This window comes from Zonotrichia albicollis, chromosome 1, assembly GCF_047830755.1.
Source record: "Zonotrichia albicollis isolate bZonAlb1 chromosome 1, bZonAlb1.hap1, whole genome shotgun sequence".
Classification (NCBI taxonomy): Eukaryota; Metazoa; Chordata; class Aves; order Passeriformes; family Passerellidae; genus Zonotrichia; species Zonotrichia albicollis.
This window is the reverse complement of record NC_133819.1, coordinates 155,768,978-155,790,018: the sequence shown is the minus strand read 5'-3', so window position 1 is coordinate 155,790,018 and position 21,041 is coordinate 155,768,978. Positions and strand designations below refer to the sequence as shown.

Genomic DNA, 21,041 nt, shown 5'->3' with positions numbered 1-21,041 from the left:
TTCCACATCTTCTTGCAGTTACGATGAGCAGAGTGTATACCACAAACTTTTGTCCCAAATTGGATTTCCCAGATTTCTTGGATGAGGAGAGCACTTGCTGCTGCTGCCCACATTGACCTGGGTCAATCGTGTCTGATTGAGTTGTTTGGAAAAGCACTGCACAGGTCACCAGAAGTCTCAGTTGATAGAAATAAAATAGAAAGTTTCAATTTCCCTGAAGGCACTGAATAGAGTTTAAAGACTGACTGGCAAAAGCATGAAAAGAATGAAAATGGATGGAGGATGAAGGATGAACACGGCTGGAGCCCATGGTGGAACAGATAAAGGAACTGCAGTGAGGATTTTTGGCAACACAGAATGAGCAGCATCTGTTCAAAGCAAATATTCCAGGTGAGGTCATCTGGCATATTGGGGCACTCAGTGAAAATGGCCCCCCTGAGACCACATTTTTATGGCCTTTCAGTACAATGAAAGAACTTCCAGAGAAAGGTGGAGACGTGCAAATTATTTCTTGAGAAAATGCTGTTTCTGTATGAGATAAGAAGGTGATTGTAATGAATATTTATAGTTCTGGTGTATAAATACCCCATGGCAATGTCCTCCCTGAGCTGCGGGACCAGGAGAGGTCTGCTGTGAGTCCAAGCTGATCACAAATTCCAGCTTTCTGATACCTCCAGCTCCATCAGGGATTTCACTCCGGCCGATTTTGTTATCAGTTCGTGGGGGACACTGGGGACACATGAGGGAGGGACATGGGACTGGGGTCACAGAGTGGGGTCTTGGGGGGCTCCAGCCAGGGATTTTGGAGACAGTGGTTGATCCCCAGATTTGGTTTGGGGTTCTGGGGTGACACCAAAAGTGTCACGGGACTGGGAGCTTGACTGGTGTGTGGGAGAGGGCTGAGAGGCACAGTGGGCTGGGTGAGGGAGTGGCTTTGGGAATTTGGGTGAGGTTCCTGAGGGCCCTGGGGACACAAGTGGTCTAAAGATCTGTGGTATCAGGAATGAGTTCCAGGGGAGCATTGGGGTGACACTGGAAGGGTAAACACAGGACTGAGATTAGAATGTGAGTTGGTGGAGCACTGAGGTGACCATGGGGATGTCAGGGATTGTTCCCAGGATTTGACCTGGGGAACTGCACGGGGTCTGGGGTAACACTAGGGGGTAAGGGACACTGGACTGGGAGTAGGGTTATTGGGCTAGTTGGCACAGAAACGGCACTGGAAGGGTCACAGAAATGGGATTCAGGAGGTTACTGCTGGGGGAACAGGGAGGTACCTCAGAATTTGGATCAAGTTCCTGGGGGTCATTAGGGGGAACCAGTGGTTGGGGACATGGGACCATGGGAGTGGGATTGTCGTCCTGGAGGTCTGAAGGACACTGTGGAGTTCTGGAATGACCCCAGGATTAGGGATCAGCATTCCAGGATGTATCCACAGGTGTTCTGACCCGCGCTCCCCGCCAGCCCTGCTCCAGGCTTTCCCCAGTTTCCCTCATCAGCCTCTCATAGAAGAACTCTTCCCATGTAACCCCGTGTGCTCTAATTGTCCCCTCAGTGTGTCTCTCTTTGTCCCCCAGTGTCCCACCCAACTCCTAGTGGCCTCTCGCCGCCATGGCCCTCCTGGCTCGCATCCTGGCACTGCTGGTAGTGACCGTGGCCACCGTGGCCATCAAGGTGGTGCCCATGGACATGGCCATGGACTCCTTCGATGACCAGTACCGGGGCTGCGGCCCTGCCATGACCAAGGCATTGCCAGCCCTCTACAAATTTGAGTTTCAGAAGAATCCTCTCTTTGCAAAGACCTGGGTGAAGGCTGAGGCTGAGTGGTGCAAGCGGGGCTCCCATGTGTCCCCTCTGGCGTCTCCAGGCCAGGCTGTCGCTGTCATGACCTACACAATGAAGTACCTGTACAAGGAGTTCAACGTGGCAGTGCATGTGGCCGGGCGCTCCCACCAGGAATACCGGAACAACTTCCACTTCAAAATGCTGCATTTCCTGCTGACCCAGGCCCTGGTGACACTGAGGCAGGCTCAGAATGTGGCCCTGATGGCCACAAATGGGCCAATTATCCCTTGTCCAGATTCCAGGCAAAGCATCCTGCCATATCCTGCACTTCAAGGGGATCTTAAAGGCTGGAAACTGGGATGTTCAAGAGGGCAAGAGCAGGTCCTGTCTTGGTGGAGAGACAGTCCCCAGTTTCAATCCCAGATGGTGATGACCAGCTGGAGCAGCTCTGGAGAAGGACGTGGGAGTGCTGGTGGGTGACCAGCATAACTGGCCAACTGTCCTGGGACCAGGAGGGATCCAGGGGGCACCAGAAAGAGCAGGGCCAGGAGGTCAGGGAGTGTTCGTGTCCCTCTGCCTTGCCCAGGGAGGCACATCAGGTGTGTCATGTACAACTCTGCCCAGTGCTCCATCCAGTTCTGGGCTGCTCTGGACCAAACTCTGGTGTCAGGGATGATGTTGCCTGGGCTGGGTGGTTGGGCCAGGTGCCCACTCTGGGTCCTTCCAGCCTGACTCATGCTGGGCTTTGGGGATTCTGGCAGTTGTGGTTTGGGAATTGTGCACTGGAGGGCAGCAGCAAGCACGGCAAAATCAGTGGAACTGTGCAGTACCAGGGTCCAGCAGCAGGCGGCAGCACGAGCTGCTGGCGCTGCCGAGCATCCACCCTGCCCCATCCCGGCCTCGGGGGCTCTGCAATGGTTTGCAATGGAGCAACCTTACAGCCCGTCCAGTGCCAGCCCTTCCACGGGCAGGGACATCTTGCCCTGGGCCAGTTTGCTCCACAACCTGTGCAGTCTGGCCTTTGCCTCTTCCAGGAGCGGGGCAGCCACAGCTTTGGTATAGATGGGTAACATGGTGATTTGCTCTCACAATTAAGGGATGAATATTGTGTGTACATTAAGAGAAATTTTGTTAATTTACAGTTTTTTTATTGTCGTTTGTTTTTCAGACACACTCTGTTCCCTCCATAGTCCCTTTCCGCACTTTGTAATGCTGCCACCAGATGGCCCTGGTTATCAGGGCTGTTAGGAACATGTGGAGGGAGGACGTTTACCTGTGCCCCTTGCATGGGGCAGTCGGGAAAGGCAAAGCCTGTTGCTCGGGAGGCATGGCATGACAAAACCTCACCTCCAATCAGACTGCAGGAAGGCCTCCACCAATGGACAGCAAGGGAGAGTCAGTTGGCAGACCAGGCCCTGGAGGGGCTAGGGATATAGAATAAATTTTTTGTATGTATATGACTACTTATGGACATGTATTTGGCTGATGCAACACCAGGGGCATAAAAGGTAGAACTGCCATTTTGTGGCTGAGACTCTGGCTGCATCTAAGCACACAGCTTAGGATTCAGGTAGAACATCTTGCTATCTACCTTTTAAGCAGAAATATTCACCTTGCCAGAGGTTTCCTTTCAGAAAGGAGACAGAAGAGTCCTGTAATGTTATTCAAGAGCAAAGGAATACGCCATGGGGAATTTCCCCATGGGGTGTCACAAGTTGATGGACAATGCAGCCTCCTTTTTATCCCAATTTACTGGCCACATCTTCTACTCCCTTTCTCCATTGCCTGAGGTATTTGGAAGGTGTAGACTTCCTAACCCAGCCACTGCATGTTCCCCTCTCTACAGACCCCTCCTTTCTTGAACACAGACACATGACCATTAAAATTAGCTTTAATTTCACCCTGGGTGGGGAGACTAAAATTGATAAGCCTGTTAAGTCTTTGTTCTTCCTGAAGTTCAGGAATTCAACAAGACCTTGGCTGAGCAGCAGTCCGTGTCAATGAAGAACCTTTTCTGAAACTGATAGTTTCTCTGGTAACTTCCTAATCTACAAGTCCTTGGCCCTACCAACCACCAGATTTACACAACCTGTTTGTAATGACACTTTTCTCATATTTCTTTTAGAGCTGAATTAATTGTGGTGATGAAATAGATTTTGCTTGTGATTAAATCCTGAGTATGTGGGAAAACTCAGATTTCGGGCAAGAATGCAAATGAATGAATTTCCAGAAAAATTAAGGACAGTCAGGGAGATGTTGGGGGGGAGAGAGAGGGTGGAGAAGAGTTTTGGTTTTCCTCTTCTCTTTCTCTACTCTTCTCCCTTTTTTTCCTTTTTTTCCTCCAGGGAAAATGGCAGTGGTGGCCTTGCTGACCACATTTTTCTGGGGGTCATGGTGGCCATGGTGATCATGGAGACCATGGTGACTGTAAGAAACAACTGGTCACTTTAAAATTTTAAAGGGTTATTAGACCCCAACAACAAAACAAAGGGACTGAATAAGGAAAATAGGCAGCACAGGGAGCGTGGCCGACTGCCAGTGGCTCATCCACAAAATGGTGGCTTCATCTTTCATACCCCCAGTGTTGCATCAGCCAAACCTGGCTTTCCCAAAGTCTGCCATTCAACACTTCTTTGCCATGTGTTTGTGGAGAACTTCTTGTAACTTGACTGGAGGTGAGGTGAGGTAAGGTGAGGTGAAGTGAGGTGAGGTGAGGTGAGGCATGCCATGCCACCTCAGCAACAGATTTTCCCCATTCCCAATTGCCCAATGGCAGGGGCACAGCTACATGTCTGGCCTCCACATGTCCCCAACAAGCCCAACAACCAGGGCTGTCTGGTGGGAACAACCCGGGGGGAGAAGGGGGGAAGAGGACCGTTGGGAGAGCAAAAGGTGTCCGAAAACTAAACTACAATCACGTAACCATAAATCAACAAAGCTTCTCTTAACATACACATAATACTCACACTTTAATCGTGAGAGTCAATGATCACATTACGAATCTAAAACAAAGTTGTGGCTGCCCCACTCCTGGAAGTGTTAAAAGCCAGACTGGGCAGGGCCTGAAGCAGCCTGGCCCAGGGGAAGATGTCCCTGCCCATGGCAGGGCGGGCACCAGACGGGCTTTAAGGTCGCTCCATCCCAAACCATTGCAGAACCCCTGGGTCCAGGATGGGGCTGGGCAGGGCAGCTCGTGCTGCCGCCTGCTGTTGGCACCTGGAACTGCACAGTGCCACTGAATTCCCATACCTGCTGCTTCCCTCAGGTGGACAATTCCCAAACTGCAACTGCCAGAATCCCCAAATCCCAGAATGGGTCAGGCAGGTAGGACCCAGAGTGGGCACCTGGCCCAACCTCTCAGCTCAGGCAGTGTCATCCCTGAGCACAGGATTGTGTTCAGAGCAGCCCAGAACTGGACATGGCACTGGGCAGAGTTGGACACAACACTTCCGATGTGCCTCTTTGGGCAGGGCAGAGGGGCACAATCACTCCCTGACTTCCTGGCCCTGCTCTTCCTGATACTCCCTGGATCCCTTCTTGCCCCAGGCAACACAGCCAGCTCCTCTGGTCACCCACCAGCACCCCCAGGTCCTTCTCCAGAACTGCTCCAGCAGGCCCCCTCCAGCCTGGACTGGCAGTGGGGATTGTGCCTCCCCAGGGACAAAATCTGCCCGTTCCCTCTTGAACTTCCCAATTTCCAGCCTTTAAGGTCCCCATGAACTGCAGGATGTGGCAGGATGATCTGCCTGGAATGAGGCCAAGGGACAATGCCCCATTTGTGGCCGTCATGACTACACTGAGAGAGGTCTGCTGCTCATTTGGGTTCTGAATTGGGCTAAAAGCAGCCCAAATCACCGACCCTGAATTGACAACTGAGGCTAAAAGACCAGAGCTGGGCCTGGCCAACTATCAACTGACTCTGGGAATGTCCAGTCCCCTCTCATACAGGGATTCCTCTCCCTTGTTCCTGCTTGAAATGAAATGTATGTGAGGATCCTCCCTTGGGAGGAGGATACTTGCCAGGGATCCTCCTCAAGGCTGAGAGAAAGAGACATTCCCATAATTGTTGGTGTGGGGAATGACATTGAGCCCTGTTTAGGAATTGTGTCTTTTTGCTGGCTTTGACAGAATTATTTAATGAAACTGTTTTGATAGAAATTTTTAATAGAATTCCTTTGCACAATGGCCCTGATGTTCGCAGTGGTCAGAGTGGCTCTGGTGGGTCAGGGAGTCTTGGTGTTCACAGCGGCCTTGGTGGTCATACAGACCATGGTGTCCAGAGCACCTGTGATGGCTGGAGTTAGCTCATGGTGACAGTAGCTGCCAAGGCCAAGGCCATCGTGGCAGTGGTGGCCATGGTGGCCTTGGTAGCCTTGGTGGTCTTGTTTCTCTGGTCATCCTGGTGGCTTTGGTGATTGTGGTGGCCACAGTGACAACAGTGACGTTGGTAGCCACAGTGACCACAGTGAAGACAGTGTCCTTTGTGGCCTCATGGCTCAAAGGATCCCTGTTGCCACTGCAAGAGCTGTGGTGGCCAGGAGGAGTCCGCTGACATGGAAAGGGGCCCTGGAGATGCTTCCACCTGGGGGACAGAGAGAGGGGTCAGGGGGACCATGTGGGGAGGGAGGGGGATGGGGATGGACATAATGGGGTGTTAGGGGCGACTGGTGAGATGGGGCCATGAATTAACAGGTGACAGGGTGTTGTGGGGGGCATGGCGGGGTACAGAGGCCAGGGAGGTTGGGGGTGTCATGGTGGGCTTAGCAGTGACAGGGGTCAGGAGGAGTCAGAGGTGCCATAGCGGGGACAGAGGTTCAGGGAGTGCCAGGGAGTGTCCGTGACCCACCCACATCCAGCACACAGGGCCCATCCTCACAGGGATGTGGCAGAGGGGGACTGGGTAGGCACAGGGGGTCCTTATCTCTTCCCTGTCTCCGTTGTCCCATGGCAGGGGTGTCCCAGTCTTGTTCCCTCCCAGAAGTGGGAGTCCCCATCCCTGTGAACTGTCATGGGCATTCCTGTCCCCATGTCCACATTCGTGTCCCCAAACTTGGTGTCCCCAGCACGGGCTGTCCCTGTCCCCAAATGCTCAGTGATTTTCCCCACCCTCTGTGCCCTATCATGAGTGTCCGCTGTGTATACAGAGTCTCCCCCCCACTGAGTGTTGCTGTCCCCCAACCCCCAGGGAGTGTCATTGTCCCTGTGCCTTATCATGGTGTCCCCATGGCCACAGTGTGTGGCCCCATTGCCCCGGGCTGTCACCTGTGACGTCACCTTGTAGCCACTCGCAGTTGTATTTGCTGAAGGTCCCGTTGGACCAGAGCTGGATCCATGCACTGTCCCCTTCCTGGCTGACTTCGACCACCTTGAAGGTCTCAAAGGGTGGGATCAGCACTTCCTTCTCACCAGGATAGTTGGAGAATTCCCGGATTTCTGCACCGTAGCACGTGTGCACCTGGAACCTCGTGTCCATCCCGAATTGCTGGGAGGTTTCTTGACTCTGTGACGCCGACGTGAATTGACCGAATCGGACAATGTCACCGGGCTCTGCCTTGAACCTGACCCCATGCACCCCCCGGTACACATTGTGACACTGCGGTCCTTGAGTGACCCTCAGTGTTTTCAGGGCCTGGGTCAGCAGGAAATGCAGTGTTTTGAAGTGGAACTTGTCCTGGTATTCCTGGCGGGAGCGCCCGGCCACACGCACGGCTGCGTTGAATTTCTTGTACAGATCATTCATCGTGTAGGCCATGAGGGCGATGGCCTGGGCTGGGGACGACAGAGGGGACACAGGGGACCCCAGACTCTGCCACTTGGCTCTGGCCTTAGGCCAGGCCTGGGCAAAGAAAGGGTTCTGATCAAAGTCGGAACGGTTGAGAGCTGACAACACCTCAGTCATGACAGGACCACACTCCCGGTATTGGTCATCGAAGGAGTCCTGGGCCATGTCCAGGGTTACCACCTTGACAGCTGTGGTGGCCACGGTCATTGTCAGCAGTGCCAGGGTCTGCGCCAGGGGAGCCATAGAGTGGAGAGGCTACAGGGATGAGGGTGGAACACTGGGGGACACAGAGGGGACACAGAGGAGACACGGGGAGGGTTCCTCAGTAAGGGATTGGGGAGGGCAGTGGGGTCATCCCAGGGGGATAGAGAGGCATTTCTTGCCAGCAGATCCCTGGGCATGTCTGGGGTCCCTGACCCAAATCCTGGGGGTCGCTCCCTAAGCCCCCAAGTGTCCCCCTCAGTGCATCCCCAGACCCCAATCCCACTCCCAGTCCCCAATTTCTTCGGTGTCACCCCAGAACATCAACCCAAATCCAGTCATCACTCCCTTCCCCCACAGCGTCTCTCAGCCCCCCATCACCCCAATCCCACTCTCACTATCCCGTGCCGCCCCTCATTTTCCCCAGGGCCCCCCTTACCCCAATCCCAGACCTGTGACTCCCCCAGTGTCCCCCCAGCACCACAATCCCAATCCCTCAGTCCCGTGCCTCCCCCAAGAGTCCCCAGGGGTCACTCCAGCCTCAATACTGAAATCAGCCGGAGCGAACTCCCTGATACCTGCAGTACCCTGATGGAACTGCAGGTATCAGAAAACTGGAATTCTTTATCAGCTCAGACTCACAGTGGATCTCTCCTGGTCCTGCAGGTCACGGGGGACTTTGCCACAGGGTCTTTATCCACCACAATTACAAATATTCATTACAATGTGTCCCTCACCTAGCACAGAATCTTCACATTTCTGAAAAATAATTTGCATACTTCTGCCTCTTTCTGGAAATCCTTTTATGGTAGTGGAGAGTCCTAAAAACGAGCTTTCTCAGTGTGGTTTTCACTGCGTGCCCCAATATCCCAGAAGACCTCAGCTTGAACTTTCACACTTGGCAGACACTGCTGCTCCTTCTGCATTACAGAACTTGCCAAAATCCCCTCACATGACTTCCCTTTATCTCTTTCTCTTTGCTCTCATGTGCACACGTTTTGCATTCTATTACGGTTTTTTGCTAGTTCTTCTTTAAGTCCTATCCAGCACCTTTAAGGGATCTGAAACTTTCTGTTCTCTCTCTTATTGTTCAGGCCCCACGACCCCAGTCCCACAGTCCCATGTCCCCCCACTTCCACCCAGTCCCCCTCCCCATGGCTCACTGAGTTGCTGCCACACCTCAGATACCAATTGGGGTCCCCTATCAGATGACATCCCTGCCGGCACCTTGAGCCTGGGGATGATCTCTTGGAGGAGTACCTGGGTGACTTCCCAGTGTGGCAGGAGAAGTTCTGAATCTCCAAGAGGGGATCCACCAACACCAGCAGATACCTGCGCCCATGTTGGCGTGGTAGCTCAGAAAATCCATTTGCCAGTTATCCCCAGGAGTGTTTCCTCTTTCAGTGATGCCTGGTGGTGGTGATTTTGAATTCAAAGGAACCTCTCATGCAGTTTTAATGCAAGTCTGTTTCCCACAGGGATTTGTCAGTCCCCAAACTGGTGTGCCCTGGACTGTATTACAGCCACTTCTTTGGGCAGCTCAGCTCAGCTCAGTCACCCAGGCACTGCCCCAAGAGATCATCCTCAGGCTCAAGGTGCTTGCAGCGATGTCTTTTGCAGGATTTTTGTGGGAAAATCGACACAGTACCCCAGCCAGCCTATATGAGATCTGAGTAGAATTTCACATTGTCTCCGATAGCTCAAAAACAGGAAGAGCCTACTCAGGAGAAAAACAAGTCCAGGATGTGAAGCGCGCTAAGAAGACAGAGCAAAAAACCACAACAGAGCGCTAGAAGGGAAAACAATAAACCACAGTGAGATGCATGAAGAAAGAAGAATAACCAATCAGCTGAGGTCTTGGTACATGTGCATAGATAGGCTAAACCAATCATCGAGTAGCTTCAGGTGAGTGAACAGCAGAAAAAAGAACAAATACATTTTGTTCTTGTAACAAATTTGACTTCACTTGATCATATTGATCATGGCGTGATGTCCCTTTGCTGATCCTCCACAGATGGCATCTCATAGGGGACCCCAAATGGTATCTGACGTGTGGCAGCAACTCAGTGAGCAGTGGGGAGTGGGACTGGGGGGAACTGGGGGGACATGGGATGGTGGGATTGGGGTCCTGGAGGGTGAGCAGTAAGAGAGAGAATAGAAAGTTTTAGATGCCTTGGTACAGTTTAGTGCTTGGTACAGTTTAAAGATGAATGGGCGTAAAACAATAAAAGGATGCAAAAGTGTGGACATAGCAGGACAAAGGTGGTTGTAATCTGTGGAGAAACAGATAAAGGAAAGTGCTGAAAAGGGTTTTTGGCAAGTTCTGTAACACAGAAGGAGCAGCGCCTGCCCAAAGTGAAATTATGAGGCAAGGCCATCTGGGATACTGGAGTATTCAGTGAAAACCACACTGAGATAATTCTTTTTTAGGTCTCTCCAGCACAATAAAAATTATTTCCTAAAAGAGACAGAGCCATGCAGATTATTTATGGGAAACATGCTGGTTTCTGTATTAGATAAAGGACACAATTTCATGTATATTTATAATTATGATGGATACACACTCCATGGTAAGGTCCCCCGTGATGTGCAGGACCAGGAGACATCTGCTGTGAGTCTGAGCTGAGAAAGAATTCTGGCTTTCTGATACCTCCAGTTCCATCAGGGAGCTTCACTCTGGTCGATTTCTGTAACAGGGAATGGGGACCCTTGGGGGGCAAAATGGGACTGAGGGATTGGGGTCTGGGGGGGCACTGGGGGTGTCACAGTACAGGGACTGAAGTCCTGCGGTGGTCCAGGGACAGTGATGGGAGACACAGGACCATGGGAGTGGCAGTGGGGTACTGGGGGACACTTGGGGGGCACATGGGACTGGATCAGTGTTCAGGGGTCACCAGGGAGGTCATGGGACTGAGAGTGGGATTGGGGTAAGGGGGGGGAGACAGGGACAGCTGGGACCCATTGGGGACCCCAAACATTGGGTCAGTGTCCTGGGGGACACGGGGTCACTGGGAGGGGTACAAGGCACTGGGGGAGGGATTGGGGTAACAGAGGCAATAGGAAACACTGCGAGGAGAGGGGACACGGAACTGTGGGAGTGGGATTGAGAGTCTGGGGAACAATGAGGTATCCTGGAGTGATCACAGGATTTGGGATCAGGTTCCAGGACATGTCCAGAGGTCTCCTGGCCAGGGCAGCCCCCACTCTCTCTAGGCTGACCGCATTTTCCCTCACCAGCCCCTCCCCTGGGAAGGTCCCCATGTCCTGCCATGTGCCTCAGAGTCCCCTCTGTCCCATTAGTGTCTCTGCAGCATCCCTCAGTGTCCCCAGGATCCTCCTTGTCTCACACCGTCTGTCCTCTGTGTTCCATCTATGTCCCACAGTGTCCCACACTGGTCCCTGTGGCCTCTCTTCTCCATGGCCCCCTTGGCTCAGACCCTGGCACTGCTGGCAATGACCGTGGCCACTGCGGACATCGCCGTATTGCCCCTGGACATGGCCCACAACTCCTTTGATGACCAGTACCTCAACTGTGGCCCTGCCATGACTGCGGCCTTGCCTGCCCTCAAGCGCTCCGACTTCCAGAAGAACCCTCTTTTTGCCCAGACCTGGGCGAAGGCCACGGCCGAGTGGCAGAAACGAGGTTCCTATTCATCCTTTCTTACCAAAGACCAGGCCATCGCCCTCATGGTCTACACAATGAATGACGTGTACAATTCGTTCAACAAGGCTGTGCGTGAGGCTGGACGCTCCTGCCAGGAGTACCGGTACAACTTCCACTTCAAAACGCTGCATTTCCTGCTGACCCAGGCCCTCCAGAAGCTGAGATGCCCTAATAAATGTCTGGATGTGTTCCGGGGAGTGAGGAATACCCAGTTCAATGTGAAATTTGGTGATAATGTCCGCCTCAATCAATTCATATCATCATCACTGAATAAAATGGTGGCCGAACATTATGGGACAGACACAATGTTCGAGGTGCACACGTGTCTCGGAGCGCACATCGAGAAGTTCTCCTTCAATCAAAGTGAGAAGGAGGTGCTGATCCCACCCTTTGAGACCTTTCAGGTCGCAAAAGTCACCAGGGAAGGGAAGAAGGTGCAGATTGTGCTTCGCTCCACTGGGAACTTCAGCAACTACAACTGCGAGTGGCTGCGAGGTGACATCATGGGAACAACTTGGAGGGATGGAGACACTCAGTGAGGGTTGGGGACAAGGACACATGGTGATGGGGACACTCATGACCCAGAGGGGACTTGTCTCCCACTGTGGCTGGGAGACAAGACACCCAGAGCTGTGGACAGGGTCAGGGACAGCATTGCTTGGGCACAGCAGATAGGGACACCCAGTGCCAGGTGAGTGGAACAGGGACATCCAGTGCTGGATCTGGGGGGACAAGGTACATGGTACATGGCTGGGTACAGGGGACATGGACCTCATTATGGCCCCCTCTGACAACACACCCTCAGGGCCACCCACCACCTCTGTCACTCTCCCAAGGCCCTCCATATGCCTGCCTCACACTCTCACCCCAGGATCCCCTGACCCCTCTCTTTGTCCCCACAGGTGGGAGCCTCATCGGGAACTCCCCCCACCTTGGGAGGGTCTTCTCCTTGCTACTGTGGCCATGACAGTGGCCATTGGAACTCTCTAAGCCACAAGGCCACCAAGGTCGCGGTGGTTGTGGAGGCCACTGTGGAAGGCCACCAGGACGAAGACCACCAGGATCCCCAGATAAATGAAGCCACCAAAGCTACAGAGGCCATTATGACCACTATGGTCCCTTTTTCCCAGTGTGACCACTGTGGTCGTTATTGTTACTACGGCCACTGGGGCCACTTTGGTCTCTACGACCACTCTGGTCACTCTGGGCATTGGAACCACCATGGTCAGCATGGCCAATGTGCTCACAGTGACCCATGATGTCACCATGCACACTGTGACTACTGTGTTCACTGCAACTACTGGGACCACCATTGACACCATGGCTACCAAGGCGACCAAGGTCACCGTGGCCACCACAGCCACTGTGGCCACCACGGTCACTGTACCAAGGTGTCCATCCTGGAAAAGCCCCTCCAAGATGTGCCCAGTGAGGGAACGATGCCAGGCCAGCAGGACCAGCACGCAGGGACTGCAGCAGCCAAGACATCACAGGACAGCATGGACAGCAGAGACTGTGTAGCACCTGGGGCTGCTTGGGCACTTCCCAAAAGAGGGTTTGGGAGTGGCAATGCCACGGCCACCTCCTAGCGCTCCTTGCCTGCCTTGCCTGATCTAGCATCAAATTGCTGCTTGCTCACCTGGCGTATTAAAATATGTATCAAAAACTTCATCCTTGCTTGCCTGGCATATCAAAAGTTTACCAAATTTACTGCTGGCTCGTCTGATGTATCCGCTACAGCTCCTTTAACACTTTTCCTGCACGGCTCCTCATTTTCTAAAATAAAGCCGTTCCTGGAGCTTTTGTTGGAGGGAATTTAAAGGTTTATGTTTCTACCTCCATCTTCAAAGAGCTGCTTGATGAATGTTCCTCCCTTTTTCCTGGAAAAGGAAATGTTTCCCTTTTTCACTGCAGACCCTCAGAAAGGACCTGGAGGGGCTGGAGCATGTCCAGGGAAGAGATGGAAAAGTGGAAGGGTTTGGAGCATCAGGAATGGCTGAGGGAGCTGGCAGGGACTACTCAGTGCATTTTAAAAAGGATGAACAATCAGTTTGGGGACAGTTCTGAAGTTCCTGATTTGACGCAATGCAACAGAAGAAGCACTGGAAGGAAAAAAAAGAAAAAACAAACAGAAAGAGAAAGGATGTATAAAAAAATTGAGAAAAGGGGAGAGAGGCAGCACCACCCATTTATTGATGAAAACTCCTGATGTTTCACTCCGGAAACTCTTTTTGTATTCTAATCAGGGGTTTTCCCTCTTTACCCCCTCCTCTCCTGGAGTTGTGGCTTGGGAATTGTCCACAGGAGGGCAGCAGCGAGTGCGGGAAATCAGCAGCACTGTGCATGCGCCGCTCCCAGCTGCAGTTCCGGGTGCCAACAGCAGGCGGCAGCACAAGCTGCTGGCGCTGCTGAGCGCCTGTCCCACCCCATCTCAGCCCCGGGGGTCTGAAATAGTTTGGGATGGAGCGACCCTGGCATATTGACCCCACTCTTTCCAACATCCCCTGGGTCCCTCCTGGCCCCAAGCCACACAGTCAGTTCCACTGGCCACCCACCAGCACCACAGATCCTTCTCCAGATCTGCTCCAGCTGGCCAACCAGCCAGGAGGGTACTGGGGACTGTGCCTCCCCATGGACAGGATCTGCCCTTGCCCTCTTGAACCTCCCAAATCCCAGCCTTTAAGGTCCCCCAGAAGTGCAGGATGTGGCAGGATGCTCTGCCTGGAATGTGGCCAAGGACAATGCCCCATTGGTGGCCATCAAGGCTGCACTGAGAGGGGTCTTGTGCTGATTTTGGTGCTGAATTGTGCTAAACCCAAATCACCAATCTGAATTGTCAATTGAGGATAAAAGACCAGAGCTGGGCCTAGCCATCTATCATCTGACCCTGGGAATGTCCAGTCTTTTGTCAGACAGGGATTCCTCTCTCCTGTTCCTGCTTGAAATAAAATGTGTGTGAGGATCCTCCCTTGGGAAGAGGATGCTTGCCAGGGATGCTTCTTAAGGCTGAGAGAAAGAGGTGTTCCCACGAGTGTTGGTGTGAGGACTGACATTGAGTCCTGCATAAGAATAGACACATTTTGCTGGCTTTGACAAAGTTATTTAACTGAATTGTTTTGATAGAAATTTTTAATAACATTGCTTTGCACAATTGCCCTGGTGTGCACAGTGGTCAGAGTGGCTCTGGTGGCTCAGGGAGTCTTGGTGTTCACAGTGGCCTTGGTGGTTATACAGACCATGGTGTCCAGAGTGCCTCTGATGACCGCAGTGACCTCCAGGTGGCAATAGCTGCCAAGGTGGCCATAGTGGCAGTGCTGGCCTTGGTAGCTTCAGTAGTCTTGTTTGTCTGGGGGTCCTGGAGGTTTTGGTGATCTTGGTGGCCACAGTGACCACAGTGACCTCAGTGACTTTGGTGGCCTCATGGCTCAGAGGATCCCTGTTGCCACTGCCAAGGTTATGGCGGCCAGGAGGAGTCCTCCGAGGTGGAAGGGGGTGCTGGGGATGCTCCCACCTGGGGGAGAGAGAGAGGGGTAAGGGGGGACCATGTGGAGAGTGAGGGGGTTGGGGACATGCATATTGGAGGGTTAGGGGTGGCAGGAGAGATGGGGGCCATGAGTTGACAGGTGACAGGGTGTTGTGGGAGGCACGGAGGGGTACAGGTGCCATGGAGGTCTGGGGTGTCATGGTGGGCTTAGGTTTGACAGGGGTCAGGTGGAGTCAGGAGGTGCCATGGCGGGTGACCGGTGGTGACAGGGGTTCAGGAAGTGCCGTGACGGGTCCCAGCCCCCCGACATCCAGCACACAAGGCCCATCTCCACAGCACTGCATTTGGTGGGGAGTGACAGGTTCGGAATGGGGTGATGGCCCCATGTCTCTGTCCCTGTCCCTGTTGTCCCCCAGCATGGGTGTTCCTTTCCCTTTTCCCTCCCACAAGTGGGGGTCTCCATCTCTGTGCCCTTTCTCTGTGCCCACATGAGTGTCCTCAGGCTTGGTGTCCCCAGCATGTCCTGTCCCTGTCCCCAAACTCTGAGTGAGTGTCCCCACCCTCTGTGTACTGTCATGGATGTGCCCTGTCCACTGTTGGTGTCCCCATGGTCACAGTGGGTGTCCCCATGCCCCCAGGTTGTCACCTGTGGTGTCACCTTTCAGCCACTCGCAGTTGTATTTGCTGAAGTTCCCATTGGAGCGGAGCTGGATCCTCGCCCTTTCTCCTTCCTGGCTGACTTTGATGACCTCAAAGGTCTCATATGGTGGGATCAGCACCTCCTTCTCGTCAGGATACTTGGAGAAATTCCAGATTGCTACACCGTGGCACGTGTACACCTGGAACATTGTGGCACTCCGAATGTGTTTGGCAGTTTTTTCATTCTGTGATGCTGAAGAGAATTGACCAAACCGGACGATGTCACCAGGCTTTGCATTGAACCTGTACATGCGCACCCCCCGGTACACATTGTGACACTGCCCATTCTGAGCCTGCTTCAGCGTCACCAGGGCCTGGGTCAGCAGGAAATGCAGCGTTTTGAAGTGGAAGTTGTCCCGGTATTCCTGGCTGGAGCGCCCGGCTGTACGCACGGCTGCGTTGAACTCTCTGTAGAGCTCATCCATCGTGTAGGCCATGAGGGCGATGGCCTGGCCTGGAGATGACAGAGAGGACAGAGGGGACTTCTGACCTCGCCACTTGGCAGTGGCATTAAGCCAGGCCTGGGCAAAAAGAGGATTCTGCTGGAACTCTGAGTTGTTAAGGGCCGGCAATTCCTCGGTCATGTTTTTGCCACAGTCCTGGTACTGGTCATCGAAGGAGTCCGGGGCCATGTCCAGAGGGATCACATCGACAGCCGTGGTGGCCATGGCCATTGCCAGCAGTGCCAGAGTCGTAGCCCGGGGAGCCATGGAGAGGAGAGGCCACAATGACCAGTGTGGGATGCTGGGGGACACAGAGGGGACATGGGGGAGAGACAGGGAGGGTTCATCAGTGAGGGACTGGGGAGGGCAGTGGGGTCAGCCCAGGTGGAAGGGAGGCACTCCTGGCCAGAAGGCATGTCTGGCGTCACAGAATCACAGAATCACAGAATCACAGAAATTCTAGGTTGGAAGAGACCTTTAAGATAATCGAGTCCAACCCATGTTCTAACACCTCAACTAGATCATGGCACCAAGTGCCACATCCAGGCTTTTTTTAAACTCTTCGAGGGATGGTGACTCTACCACCTCCCTGGGTAGATGATTCCAGTATTCGACCACTCTTTCTGTAAAATACTTCCTCCTTAATTCTAGCCTGTATCTCCCTTGGAGCAGCTTGAGACTGTGTCCTCTTGTTCTGTCTGTTGTTGCCTGGAGAAAGAGACCAACCCCCAGCTCACCACAGCCACCCCTCAGGAAGTTGAAGAGGTTGATAAGGTCACCCTTGAGTCTCCTTTTCTCCAGGCTGAACAACCCCAGCTCCCTCAGTCGTTCTTCATACGGCTTGTGTTCCAAGCCCCTCACCAGCCTCGTTGCTCTCCTTTGGACACGCTCAAGCATTTCAACGTCCCTCCTAAAGGGAGGGGCCCAGAACTGGACGCAATACTCCAGGTGAGGCCTCACCAGTGCTGAGTACAGGGGAAGAATGACCTCCCTGCTCCTGCTGACCACACCCTTCCTGATACTGGCCAGGATGCCATTGGCCTTCTTGGCCACCTGGGCACACTGCTGGCTCGTGTTCAGCCGACTGTCAACCAGCACCCCCAGGTCCCTTTCCTCCTGAGCACTGTCCAGCCACACCATTCCTAGCTTATATCGTTGCAGGGGGTTATTGTGGCCAAAGTGCAGGACTCGGCACTTGGACTTATTGAAATTCATCCCATTAGATTCTGCCCATCCATCCAACCGTTCCAAGTCCCTCTGCAAAGCCCTACGTCCCTCTAACAGATCAACACACGTTCCCAGCTTAGTGTCATCTGCAAATTTGCTAATAAAGGACTCTAAGCCCTCATCCATGTCATCAATAAAAATATTAAACAGAACTGGCCCCAGCACAGATCCCTGAGGGACACCACTGGTGAGTGGCCGCCAGCTGGATGCAGCACCATTCACCACCACTCTCTGGGCCCGGCCATGCAGTCAGTTCTGAACCCAGCATAGAGCACTCCTGTCCAAGCCATGGGCTGCGAGTTTGTCTAGGAGTATGCTGAGGGAGACAGTGTCAAAGGCCTTGCTGAAATCCAAGTAAACAACATCTACAGCCTTCCCTGCATCCACTAGGCGGGTTACCTGGTCATAAAAGGTGACCAGGTTGGTCAAACATGACCTACCCCTCCTAAATCCATGCTGGCTGGGTCTGATACCCTGGCCATCTTTTAAATTTTGCGTGATGGCGCTTAATATAAACTGTTCCATTATTTTGCCAGGTACTGAGGTCAGGCTGACTGGTCTATAATTACCAGGATCTTCCTTTGCACCTTTTTTGTGAATGGGTATCACATTGGCCAGCTTCCAGTCATCCGGAACCTCACCAGTGAGCCAGGACTGTTGGTAAATGATGGAGAGTGGCTTTGCAAGCTCATTTGCCAGCTCTCTCATTACCCTGGGGTGGATCCCGTCTGGTCCCATAGATTTATGAATATCTAAGCATTTCAGCAGTTCTATGACTGCCACCTCTTGGATAATGGGGGGACTATTCTGCTCCCTGTCACCATCAACCAGCCCAGGCGGGCAGGTGTCTTGAGGGCAAGTCATCTTCCCACTAAAAACTGAGGCAAAATAGGCATTAAGCACTTCTGCCTTTTCCTCATCTTCAGATACTAAGTTCCCTCCTTTGTCCAATAAAGAACAAAGGCTGGTCTTACATTTCCTTCTACCATTAATGTATTTGTAAAAACATTTTTTATTATCCTTTACAGAAGTTGCCATTCTAAGTTCAAACTGAGCTTTGGCCTCCCTAATTTTTTTCTGCATGCTCTAGCAGTCTTCTGGAATACTTCCTTAGAGACCTGACCCTTCTTCCAACGCTGATACATCCTCTTTTTATTCTTAAGTTCCTCCAAAACCTTGCCCAGCCAGGCTGGACATTCACCCCGTTGACTGATCTTTGGGCACACAGGGATGGTCTGTTCCTGTGCCCTCAAGATCTCTGTTTTGAGGTATGCCCACCCTTCCTGAACTCCTTTGTTTTTTAGGACTGCTTCCCAAGGCACGCTCTGAATAAGTCTCCTAAACAGGCCAAAGTCTGCCCTCCAGAAGTCCAGTGCAGCAGTTTTACTGGTGCTCTTCCTGACTTCACCAAATATTGAGAACTCTATTATTTCGTGATCACTCTGCCCCAAGCGACCTCCAACCACCACATCTCCCACCAGCCCATCTCTGTTTGCAAACAGCAGATCTAACATAGTCCCTCCCCTGGTGGGTTCGCCCACCAGCTGCAACAAAAAGTTGTCATCCATACATTCTAAGAATTTCCCGGACTGCCTCTTTATTGCTGTATTAAGTTCCCAGCAGATGTCTGGTAGGTTGAAGTCACCCACTAGAACAAGGGCTGATGATCTTGAAACATTACCGAGCTGCTTGGGTCCCTGACCCAAATCCTGGGGGTCACACCCTGAGCCCCCCAATATTGCCCTCGGCTGGTCCCCAGACCCCAATCCCACTCCCAGTCCCCAATTTCTTCGGTGTCACCCCAGAACATCAACCCAAATCCAGTCATCACTCCCTTCCCCCACAGCGTCTCTCAGCCCCCCATAACCCCAATCCCACTCTCACTATCCCGTGCCCCCCCTCATTTTCCCCCAGAGCCCCCCATTACCCCAATCCCAGACCTGTGACTCTCCCAGTGTCCCCCCAGCACCACAATCCCAATCCCTCAGTCCCGTGCCTCCCCTAAGAATCCCCAGGGGTCCCTCCAGCCCCAATACTGAAATCACCTGGAGCGAACTCCCTGATGGAAATGCAGGTATCAGAAAACTGGAATTCTTGATCAGCTCAGACTCACAGTGGATCTCTCCTGGTCCTGCAGGCCACGGGGGACTTTGCCACAGGGTCTTTATCCACCACAATTACAAATATTCATTACAATGTGTCCCTCACCTAGCACAGAAACTTCACATTTCTGAAAAATAATTTGCATACTTCTGCCTCTTTCTGGAAATCCTTTTATGGTAGTGCAGAGTCCTAAAACTGAGTTTTCTCCGTGTGGTTTTCACTGAGTGCCCCAATATCCCAGAAGACCTCAGCTTGAACTTTCACACTTGGCAGACACTGCTGCTCCTTCTGCGTTACAGAGCTTGCCAAAATCCCCGCACATTACTTCCCTCTATCTCTTTCTCTTTGCTCTCATGTGCACACGTTTTGCATTCTATTACGGTTTTTTGCTAGTTCTTCTTTAAGCCCTATCCAGCACCTTTAAGGGATCTGAAACTTTCTGTTCTCTCTCTTATTGTTCAGGCCCCACGACCCCAGTCCCACAGTCCCATGTCCCCCCACTTCCCCCTCCCCACTGCTCACTGAGTTGCTGCCACACCTCAGCTACCACCTGGGGTCCTCTATCAGATGACATCCCTGCCGGCACCTTGAGCCTGGGGATGATCTCTTGGAGGAGTACCTGGGTGACTTCCCTGTGTGGCAGGAGAAGTTCTGGATCTCCAAGAGGGGATCCACCAACACCAGCAGATACCTGCGCCCATGTTGGCGTGGTAGCTCAGAAAATCCATTTGCCAGTTATCCCCAGGAGTGTTTCCTCTTTCAGTGATGCCTGGTGGTGGTGATTTTGAATTCAAAGGAACCTCTCATGCAGTTTTAATGCAAGTCTGTTTCCCACAGGGATTTGTCAGTCCCCAAACTGGTGTGCCCTAGATTGTAGTATGGCCCCTTCCTTGGGTAGCTCAGCTCAGCTCATTCACCCAGGCACTGCCCCAAGAGATCATCCTCAGGCTCAAGGTGCTTGCAGGGATGTCTTTTGCAGGATTTTTGTGGGAAAATCGACACAGTACCCCAGCCAGCCTATATGAGATCTGAGTAGAATTTCACATTGTCTCCGATAGCTCAAAAACAGGAAGAGCCTACTCAGGAGATAAACAAGTCCAGGATGTGAAGCGCGCTAAGAAGACGGAGCAAAAAACCACAACAGAGCGCTAGAAGGGAAAACAATAAACCACAGTGAGATGCATGAAGAAAGAAGAATAACCAATCAGCTGAGGGCTTGGTACATGTGCATAGATAGGCTAAACCAATCATCGAGTAGCTTCAGGTGAGTGAACAGCAGAAAAAAGAACAAATACATTTTGTTCTTGTAACAAATTTGACTCCACTTGATCATATTGATCATGGCGTGATGCCCCATTGCTGATCCTCCACAGATGGCATCTGATAGGGGACCCCAAATGGTATCTGACGTGTGGCAGCAACTCAGTGAGCAGTGGGGAGTGGGACTGGGGGGAAATGGGGGGACATGGGGTGGTGGGATTGGGGTCCTGCAGGGTGAGCAATAAGAGAGAGAATAGAAAGTTTTAGATGCCTTGGTACAGTTTGGTGCTTGGTACATTTTAAAGATGAACGGGCGTAAAACAATAAAAGGATGCAAAAGTGTGGACATAGCAGGACAAAGGTGGTTGTAATCTGTGCAGAAACAGATAAAGG

At 52.5% G+C, this 21,041-nt stretch overlaps 4 protein-coding genes across 6 annotated transcripts in view; 1 reads left to right on the top strand and 3 right to left on the bottom strand.

The window, feature by feature from the left end:
- Positions 1 to 8,629, bottom strand: part of LOC141728165 (erythroblast NAD(P)(+)--arginine ADP-ribosyltransferase-like) — a 39,117-nt gene extending 30,488 nt beyond the window's left edge. The window contains exon 1 of the mRNA XM_074534877.1: positions 8,411 to 8,629. The gene's annotated coding sequence lies outside the window, so the exon portion shown is untranslated. The remainder of the gene's footprint in view (positions 1 to 8,410) is intronic.
- LOC141728139 (erythroblast NAD(P)(+)--arginine ADP-ribosyltransferase-like) lies at positions 6,977 to 19,452 on the bottom strand. The gene is made up of 2 exons (XM_074534622.1): positions 19,331 to 19,452; positions 6,977 to 7,844 (listed from the first exon to the last, which is right to left on the bottom strand). Exon 2 carries the CDS (start codon positions 7,808 to 7,810, stop codon positions 6,977 to 6,979), a length of 834 nt encoding a protein of 277 aa, XP_074390723.1. The 5' UTR covers positions 7,811 to 7,844; positions 19,331 to 19,452.
- LOC141731881 (NAD(P)(+)--arginine ADP-ribosyltransferase 2-like) lies at positions 11,200 to 13,222 on the top strand. The gene has a single exon (XM_074559075.1). The coding sequence runs from the start codon at positions 11,222 to 11,224 to the stop codon at positions 11,969 to 11,971; it is 750 nt and encodes a 249-aa protein (XP_074415176.1). The 5' UTR covers positions 11,200 to 11,221; the 3' UTR covers positions 11,972 to 13,222.
- On the bottom strand, positions 14,300 to 19,518 carry LOC141731877 (erythroblast NAD(P)(+)--arginine ADP-ribosyltransferase-like). Of its 3 annotated transcripts, none has more exons than XM_074559065.1 (3): positions 19,331 to 19,466; positions 15,575 to 16,359; positions 14,300 to 14,943 (listed from the first exon to the last, which is right to left on the bottom strand). In XM_074559065.1, exons 2-3 carry the CDS (start codon positions 16,323 to 16,325, stop codon positions 14,858 to 14,860), a joined length of 837 nt encoding a protein of 278 aa, XP_074415166.1. In that variant the 5' UTR covers positions 16,326 to 16,359; positions 19,331 to 19,466; the 3' UTR covers positions 14,300 to 14,857. The 3 variants fall into 3 exon arrangements, with proteins under 3 accessions (XP_074415166.1, XP_074415160.1, XP_074415151.1); XM_074559059.1 differs by having other exon boundaries at positions 14,301 to 14,943; positions 15,563 to 16,359; positions 19,399 to 19,518; XM_074559050.1 differs by having other exon boundaries at positions 14,301 to 14,943; positions 15,563 to 16,359.
- Between the last annotated feature and the right edge of the window lie 1,523 nt (positions 19,519 to 21,041).